Here is a 9,801-nt window from a genome sequence, read left to right as displayed (position 1 = left end):
TAAATGACAACATACACAACTTTACAGAAGAATTAATGTAAGTGCTTTTATAAAATTATTAACTTCACATTTCTGCCTTTAAACTCACCAAAAATTGTCCCTATTCACTTCCATTGTAAGTGCCTCACTGTAACCTTGACTTTTGCTTTTTTCTTTAAGAAAAGGTGGGACGAGTCAAAATAATTTTTTGTGGTAATCAACATTATGGCATAAATGCTGATGATGGAGCTTAACTTGTATTGAACCCAGAATATTCCTTTAAGATGAAACTCAAAGGTGTAACTGGAACATGGAAAAATATAAAGGGGTGAGTACTTTAAGGTGCTACATAAACAATAATGGTGACAGAGGAAAGTCAGCTGGCAAAGGAAGTACAACCTCTCCTGGGCCTTTTACACAATGAAGTCAATGTGGGTGTCCCACTTCAGGTCCTGTGAGATGGTAGAGTCCAGGAACCTGAATGACACCACTGCTGCCACAGTGCTGTTTAGAATGGTGAGCGGGAATGTTGGGGTGTTCCTCCTAAAGTCCACAATCATCTCCACCATTTTGAGCGTGTTCAGCTCCAGGTTGTTTTGACTGCACCAGATGGCCAGCTGTTCAACCTCCCTAGACTCATAGACTCACTTCTACTCCCTCTCCTGTAAGTGCAGAGCAGGACTGAATTTGCCACATGCGGTCACGAATGGTGTGCAGGTTCAGATCTCAGAGGCTGGAGCAGCGGTCAGCAGGTCTTGCTTGTTGGCAAAGATTAAAACAGGTATGCCACGAAGTTTCTCCTCATCCAGTAGCTCAGCCATCTCCTGCACAGCACACAATCAATTCAAAACAGTCATTCTGTAGCTCATAACAATATTTCATTAGCAATCAGTGAGAAATTTGTAATAATTGTCACTTGAATTAATGCATATCAAGAAAGTATACACTTTGGAGCAACTTAAATTTGTTAATTTATTGAACATGAAACATGTAGCGTTCAGTAACTGTAAAAGTACAAAGGTGGAAAAGTAGCATGACTGAGACCTGCACAAGTGTGAAGGCTGAGAAATATCTTGCAGAGGCATCTGACGGTTCATAATCCCTCTTGTGTTCACACATATGCACACACGTATAGAGACCGATCTTAATACCTGTCCCATTTCCTCAAATCTCTTCCTGTCTGCACTGTCTATGGCATAAATCTGAAATGCAAAATCATAAAAATGTATTAAACAACCACATAAAACAAAGATAATATGGAGGCGGATTTTACTCACATAGGAAATGAAATGCTCTCTAAACAGGTAAAAACATATAAATGTAAATTATAAACGATGACTTATATAGGTATGAGTCTGATGTTCATTTAATTCACTTGTCTGGCTCTGAAAACCTCATCAGCACATTTCTCTCAAGGAACACTTACAAACATGTTGGTATTTTCAAAGTAGTTTCTCCAGTACAGCCTTATCTTCTTCTGGCCACCAATGTCCCAAACATTCAGTTTGAAGCCCTGAGACTGCACACTCTTAATGTTGGCAAAGACAAAACAATTCAAGTTACTGGGAAGGTTGTACTGTGCTGAAGCAAGAAATAAATAAGCTTAAAGCATGTCAACACGTATCCAACTGCACAACCACCATTCATCTCCACAGTAACAGTCAACATCTCCTCCTTGTCCCCTTCTCTGTGTCACTGTGTGTCATTAACTCTGCGTGTATGAACCTGCAACGACCAAGAACATTTGCCATTACACAAATGTTAAAGGGAAACTGGAACGTTTTGCGTTCACTATCAAATCCTTGTCTAAACTTTTAAATGGCACATGTGCATCACAGCTAACGTTTAATATTACACGCTTTTCAGGAGCTGCTTTAAATGGTCTGACTCTGCAGTTTGGGTTGGTGATGGCCTCAGTTCATCTGGAGAGCTCACATAATGCACTGCTGCATGGGAAAATGAGACTCCCATGATTGGAATTTCTATATTCACTTAAAACTCTTATTTGGATAGTACAATGCGATTAGAATTTAAAGTGCAAAATAATCGCGGTTATCTCAAATAATCCCAGTGTAACAAGGTTAAAATGGAAAGGAGGAGGCGGGAACAGGACGAGCCATCAAAATAATGTTTAATGAAAACAAAAAGACACAAAATATAAACGCACACACTGCAGCTGCATGTGGCTCTCTCTCTCCCGAACTGCTGCGTTCTGCCGCATTTATCCCTCTCCTTGGCTGATTAGCACAATTGGGGGATGGGCGTGTAGTCACAGCCCCGCCCTCCTCCACGTCACACCCTGTTATTTCAAATGACCACGATCAGGCGACGTAATAATCACGACAGGCCTATTATTGAATCCTCATTTGTGTTTTTAGTTTACAGTTTTAATATGTCAACTATTTTAACCTTATCGAAGTTAATTTGCATTGTCTGAGGCAGACAATTTTAATAAAAAAATAAATAGGGGTTGAATCTGTATTAGCCATATCATGGGCTTCACCAATTAAATGTATGGTATTTTTGTATTTAGTATGCTAGCTGCATATTCATATGATATGCACTAAAATAATTACAAACAAATGAAAAAAATTATAATTACATACAAGTACACTGTGATTATATGTGAGTTTTCACTGCAAAATAACACATACACACAAACCCCACAGCAAATGGCCTTGCAATTTTTGAGAAAAGCATACTTTTCAGATGTCACTTTCAATTTTGGTGACTTTCATTGTCGTGATCAACTGAGCATCCTCTACACACTGACCATTCCAGAAAAAGAAAAACAACAGCCAGAAATGACCCTGCATGTGAAACATTAATTCCTCCAAAAGAGAGTTCATCATCAGCCCTTTTTGTAACTACAAATTCGTATGTGCGTTGGGGTGATGAGACTAATATCCTCTGACTGAGGCCAGCTGTTTGAGAAGTGTTGTCTTTCCACCATTGTCTAATCCAAGAAGCAGAATGCGCACCTCCTGGTCTGGGGCACTCTTTAGTTTTCTAAGGATTGACAACAAACCCTGGAATTAAATGATAATTTGCTCAATAACCAGATTGGAAAAATAAAAAAATTTCTAAATTAAATTACAAAGTTTGAAGCAGACAAATACTGTGCAATATATTCAGGGTTGAGGAGTAATGGAATACATGTAACGGGAATACGTATTTAAAATACTAAATATAAGTAACTGTATTCCACTACAGTTACAATTTAAATAATTGGTAATTAGAATACAGATTACTTTGCATTTTATTGTTATTTGTTTCATTTAATATTTAGTCCTTTCAGATGGAAAACATTTATACATATAAATGATGCGATCCAAAGTGCATTTGAACAGCGGTGAAACACTTTCTTATGATGTGTTACATTCATACAAGCAGACAGAGAAGTAAGTTTGAAGTAAGTTTGGAGCAGAAGAAATAGAAATAAAACTTGTGTAAATTGTCAGCTTTACACTAAGCTAAAATGCTATTTCTAGCCATTTTACATGCACATGTTACCAGGCACAATCATATTTTTTTTATCAAGAAAATTCACATTAGATCATAATTTCTTTTTTCTAGTAAGACCTTTGATATTAGGGCAAAAATCATATTCTTGATAATAATTTTTGTATTGTTTTCCTGTAAAAATATCTAAAAATCCTTAAAACAGGATCAATTAGATTTATCTTGTTTTAGAAACAACACTGCATAAGATATTTAGGTTTTTCAGAGAATGTATTTTTAACATGTGTATTTTGTCTTACTGTACTGGAGTTTTTATAGTCAAAACAAGTGAAATTAATCTATCAGTGCTGAAGAAGTAATCCAAAGTATTTAGAATACGTTACTGACCTTGAATAATTTAACAGAATACGTTACAAATTACATTTTACAGCATGTATTCTGTAATCTGTAGTGGAATACATTTCAAAAGTAACCCTCCCAACACTGAAGATATTTGTAATATTCTAGTTTATGTCAAACACAAAATCTTTCAATATCCACTGCGACACCAGATACAAATCAAAGACAGACTGCCTTGCAAGATTAAATGTTTTTTAAGTCAAAGAAATATTTAACTCTGATGGCTACAACATCATAACTTCCAAGGGCGTAGCCAGGAAATTACTTTTGGGTGGGCCCAAATAAAAATGGATGGGCCAATTGTTCACCCATTTGTTTTTTGTTTTTACAAAATTTTCTTAACAGACAAGAGGTGCATTCAAACAGCTCTTTCACACATTCAGAAATCAGAATTAATAATTTAAACTATTTTATAAATATAGATTTGAAGTCAAATAATAATCTCTAATGTAATGTTTATTTTTAAGTATGGATGGATGGTCAGCACAGACAGTAATACACTCTGAATCCTAAAGTTGTGGTAAGGGGCAAACTGATGTACTTAACTGCGTTCCGATTTGGTGGATGAAAAGTTTATTTACGATATTCGTGGCCATGTTAAATATTAACGGGACAGTCTGAGGAACGCAAATAAATGAGACTAAGCGCCTATGAAACTTCAGGGTTATCACCTGGAGAACCAGCAGACTACTACTGCAGTTAATAATCATTTCCCCAGTGGTTATTGAAAGCAACGTGTATTTCAAAAGTATTTTTTTTTATTTCGATCTATTAAAAGACTAACAAAGACAGGACAAGAGGCAGATAATTTCTCACCATCTTGATATTCTCCGGTAATCTTCCGAAACGCAACGAGCGTTACTAGGAGCATATCTCTGCAGAGATGGGCGTTTTAAAACCATTGGGATTCCTACTTTCATTGTATAGTTTAGAAACGCCCAGAGATTTGAAAACACCCATTACTGTCCTGCAGAGACCTATATTTCGTTACTTGGGGAGTTAAAAGAGGTCACCGGCTTACACAGTAGGCGTCATTTGAAAGGAACAGCAGGAGAATTAACGCGAATGTTGTAAAATGTTTTGTTGTGAAGCTACACTCCCACTATGGGTGTTTTGATATGACTTTATTCCAATACTATTTTCCCACGAGTTTATTTGCAAATACGCCATTACGCTCATGCCATTTTAGCATGTTTTAGTAACAGTGGCACCAGATCCGGATGCTGGTTTAAAGGTGCACTCAGTAATTATTTCCTCATTAAAAAGTTTAACTCCTAAAGACATGAATTGTAATTTTGCAGTATATGTAGGAAATCATGACCACTTACATTAAAATGAAGACTCCAGTCATATCAGTAACCTTATAAATGCTGTTTTTTTCTACATGGAGAGGGTCCGCACATGGTGGCTGCCATCACTTCTTTGTTATTGTTTACTTTTTTATATACTTCTGTATATTTATATTGTAAAATGCATATCTTATTGTATAATATTTATTGTTATATTTACACAATTGTAAATGTTACTGTTTACTAATAAAAAAATAAATAAAAAAGGACACTTATATATATATATAAAAAAAAAAAAAACATGGGGGCTGCCATGTTAGAATCACATGACCAGCCGAATACTACTCGCTTAATATCAGTTACTGCACTATTATTGGACACTTTCACTCATTGATTAAAGTAATCGTGGCTGATAGTGAAAACTAAATTTGTACAATGGCATTTGAAACTGAAAACTATTGATTTTAAATGATGCTGCATCCAAGCCACTAGGTGTCAGTGTCCAAGATGACACAAATACTTTTTTCAATTACTGTGAATATTTTTTTAATTAGTAGTTGTAGACCTTATTCAGAGAAACGTCATTTATTCATTTTATTTTTTTTATTCGAATGAAAATCAAAGCTATGACGGAATAGATTTACAGTCTCTTCAATGACATGCACTGTATAAAAGGTCCCAGATCACATCTAATATTCATAATTCATGATTTTGTTTTTCCTACTGAAAATGTTTTGGAAACATTTTTTTTATTTTTTTAGCCGAACAATCAACTAAACAACTGTGCAGCCCATTGAACTGTACTTCTGTCCCTAACAGACTCGTTTCCATTCCCTTCAAAAAGTAAATCTAATAAAAATTTAACATTTAAAGGAGTAGTTCACCCAAAAATGAAAATTCTTTCATCATTTACTCACCATAAGGCCATCTCTAGAACACAAACATTTTTAGAAGAATCTCTCAGCTCTGTAGGTCCATATAATGCAAGTGAAAGGTGGCCAGAACTTCGAGGCTCAAAAAAGCATATAAAGGCAGCATAAAAGTACTCCATAATAGAGGTCTGCATTCCCGATTAGATTTCTTGCAGAGTGTGATTACATTTCCGAGCTGAAGGCGGAAGTGGACAGTACTTCCCTGAGATATGGACAGGAGCGGGCGGTCAAAGATAGCCTGAAAATTTGATGTGGATACCTTTTTTTTTATGAATTAATCAATGAAAAAAATGTTTTTATTTGATTTTACAAAAAAAATTTTTTGATAACAATAAACCGAAAATACGAAGTAAAAATGTGCACATAGCACATGCATCAAATTATCCAATATTTAGAGCAGGCTATAGTCAACGGGGCTTGAATGGAAGAGCAAAGCATGGGCACACTGTAATCAAAGGATGTGAAACTCAGACTGGAAAATGGTCAATTTAGTGTTACGAAATCAACCTCATGCAAGTCAGAATTGCAGTAACAGAAAAAATAAAATGTTATTTGTGTAAACTTACTGTCTATATGTATGGCTTTTGCTCTATGTGGAAAACACATGCAGGGTTGCGTGAACGGGAGTGGTCAGGAAGAAAATCGCGGCGGGCAGAGAGCGGGTTAATGGAGTAAAAATCAGCGGTAGTGTTCGGGTGTGGGGTAGAAACTTGCGGGAGCGGGATGGAAAAAAACAGGTAGACATCTAATCCATACGACTCCAGTGGTTAAATCCATGTCTTCTGAAGTGATATAATAGGTGTAGGTGAGAAACAGATCAATATATAAGTGCTTTTTTCCCCACTATAAATCTCCACTTTCACATTCTTCTTTTGCTTTTGTCGCCATCTACTGGTCGTGTCTGGTCAAAGGTGGATATTTATAGTAAAAAAGAACCTAAACATTGATTTGTTTCTCACCTACAACAATCATATCACTTCAGATAAACCTAATAAACCACTAACATTTACTGCTTTTTATGATACAATGCTGAATTGACCAAAATTGGTGGAAAATTAGCTTGTAAAAAAAGTAACAACTGCACAGATTCTACAAAAAACACATTTTATTTACAGAATGCTTTTCACTGTCCACTGTCAATAGCATCTTAAGTGCCTCAGGGCACAATGGTGATAGGACAGGACTGTATTTTCAATTCCCAGGATAACCACCACTCCAATAATGAATACATCTTTGTTCTCTTGTATGCATAAGTAACAGTATTCAGAAATAAAAACATTTTCAACATGAAGCATGGCAAAAGTCAAATGTTCATGAGACCTTTACCTTTCAATTCAACATTTGCAACCACATCTGGCAGTAAAAAAAAATCTGTTAAATCCTATGCCACCCGCCATTAAATCTGGTAGAGGCACATCAAATCTAGTATTGTATAAAATATATAAAGGTGTGATGTAAACATCAAAATATGTGTTTGTGAGATTAAAGCTACTGCTTTTTCTTGGCTGGTTTGACAGCAGGCATTTCCTCCTCACTATCATCATCTTCCTCATCTGACATGTCAGAGTCTTCATTCTCTGTGGCTAAAGGAGACAAAAAGAATTAATGTGCATCATTCACTTCATTATAAAGGACTAAAAACAATATGTTGCATATACATAAGTACTATATATTGAGAATAACTAAAGTGCTCTCACACACTTTATATGATTGGGTCATTAAATAAAGAGCGTTTTATTCCTCACCAACTAAATGCAGCCCACTGACAGTCACTGGTCCAGATCCAGATTTCAGGCGTAGTGTGACAGGAGCCATCAACTCAAACTCACCAAGGCTTACCTAAGTATAAACAGATGTGAACTCATTTGAAAGCAATTTTGAACATCTATATAGCATAAAGTAAATGTAAAACAGACAAAGTAACTCAGAATCACATAAAATTACCATAGGTAGACAGGATATGTGAAGATTAGCTACAGGCACCGATATTTTCTTTCCCTGGTGATTCATAGCGGTAACTTCCACCACGTTATTCTCATCTTTAGCACCGTCGCCCAGACAAATCTATGAGTTTGAAAATGAGGTAAGTTGCCAAGTGGGGAATAATTCACCGAAAAATGAAAATTCTGTCATCGTGTACTCACCCTCATGTTGTTACAAACCCAGAATGTTAGCCTCGGTCAACATTTACTTTCATTGCATTTTTTGCACCATAACATGAAATTGAATGGTGATCGAGACTAACACTATGCTTGACATCTCGATTTGGGTCGCACATTTGAAAGAAAGTCATTCAGGTTTGGAACAACATGAGGGTGAGTACATGACGACAGATTATCCTTTTTGGGTGAAGCATCCCTTTAAAAAAAAAAAAAATCATCAGATATTTTTTTTAATGGGAATGTTCTACTAACCGTTCTAAGCTCGAGAAAATGTTCCATATCCTCATCTTCATCAGCTTGAAATGTGTAAAATGGAACATCAGAGGACAACTCACAACCTAGAAGAAATACAATGTTAAGTACAATTAATTTATTTGTAGAGAATCGCGTAATGAATAAAAAAGCTCACATTTCCATTATATCTTGATTCAATTACATATTTCTGTGAAATCAGTGCTTCCTGAACTTTAAATATCAGTGATTACAGATATTTGAAAGAAAATCTGACCACTCCAGTTCTATGATCCCACGTGTCTATAATGCATGCACCACATCATTTTTAGCAACGGAGAATTGATCTTACTGAATACATAGCTTTCCAACCGTGAGCGCGAGTCAACCCCACTGTCTGATGCTTCGTCCTCCATAAACGACATTATTGTTCAAACGTTACGTTAATAATACCAGTTCAATACAGGCTAGAACATCCACAGGGGCAGATCGCCTATTCAAAACACACGTGACGACAACGCGAAAAGCGTCGCAAGAATCATGACGTCATCAACATGTAAAATTGTAGATGGGGCATTTTACTGATCGAAAACACATATTACTGTTACGTTTGGAAATCAATACTTTGAAATGATAGCTATAGTACTAATATATTTATACTAATGACTATGTATACTGGAGTGTAATAAAAACATGAGTTCTTCTGTCAATTAGATGTGATTTATACAGTGCATGACATTGTCCAGACGGCATCACTCACAGCCTCGTTTTCATTCCCGTCAAAAATTCAATCTGGCGCTACTCTGAATAAGGTCTTTTTAGATAGCTCTGATAAACCCAAGAATAAACCACTAACATTTATTGCTTTTAATGATACAATTTGCTGAAAATGAGCTTGCAATGTTTTTTTATTTATTTATTTTTTATCACAGATACCTACAAAAACAACAGTTTATTTACAGAATCATGGTCTGCATGGAGCATAAAACAGTCAGTCCTTCAGAAAGGGACTAGGATTTAAAACCTTGCTTGCCAAAAATAACAAATCATGTGACATACTGTGAGATTAAAGTCCTTAGGGGCCTAAAGACTATCTTTAAGGCATGCTTTTTAATATTTTTATTCATTATAACAGCACAATGAGCACTTAAATAGCATAATTTTTTGTTACTGAATTTCCTGTAAAGCTGCTTTGAAAGGATGTGTTGTGAAAAGCGCAATGCAAATAAATATGACGACGTAGAGAACACTGCTGGTGTAAATCTATATAGAAATCAACTTTGAAATGATAGCTATAGTACTAAATTAATTATACTGTATGTACACTCCAGTGTAATAAAAACAGAT

General features: G+C 35.7%; 1 protein-coding gene and 1 pseudogene across 1 annotated transcript; both read right to left on the bottom strand.

The window, feature by feature from the left end:
* Positions 1-615: 615 nt before the first annotated feature.
* Positions 616-4,550, bottom strand: LOC127414327 (ADP-ribosylation factor-like protein 3; annotated as a pseudogene).
* Positions 4,551-7,145: 2,595 nt separating this feature from the next.
* LOC127414038 (nucleoplasmin-like protein NO29) lies at positions 7,146-8,970 on the bottom strand. The gene is made up of 5 exons (XM_051651706.1): positions 8,807-8,970; positions 8,476-8,561; positions 8,006-8,125; positions 7,807-7,900; positions 7,146-7,644 (listed from the first exon to the last, which is right to left on the bottom strand). The coding sequence occupies exons 1-5, from the start codon at positions 8,877-8,879 to the stop codon at positions 7,550-7,552; spliced, it is 468 nt and encodes a 155-aa protein (XP_051507666.1). The 5' UTR covers positions 8,880-8,970; the 3' UTR covers positions 7,146-7,549.
* Between the last annotated feature and the right edge of the window lie 831 nt (positions 8,971-9,801).

The sequence above is a fragment of the Myxocyprinus asiaticus genome, chromosome 23 (genome assembly GCF_019703515.2).
Source record: "Myxocyprinus asiaticus isolate MX2 ecotype Aquarium Trade chromosome 23, UBuf_Myxa_2, whole genome shotgun sequence".
NCBI lineage: Eukaryota > Metazoa > Chordata > Actinopteri > Cypriniformes > Catostomidae > Myxocyprinus > Myxocyprinus asiaticus.
The sequence above is the reverse complement of the archived record's forward strand: the minus strand, read 5'-3'. Positions and strand labels throughout refer to the sequence as shown.

Coding starts and splice junctions, on each gene's coding strand:
- LOC127414038 (XM_051651706.1), bottom strand. CDS start 8,879: ATGTCGTTTATGGAGGACGAAGCATCAGACAGTGGGGTTGACTCGCGC. Junction 8,126..8,475: donor ATTTTCTCGAGCTTAGAACG/GTTAGTAGAACA, acceptor TCAAACTCATAG/ATTTGTCTGGGCGACGGTGC. Junction 7,645..7,806: donor CAGTGGGCTGCATTTAGTTG/GTGAGGAATAAA, acceptor TGTCTCCTTTAG/CCACAGAGAATGAAGACTCT.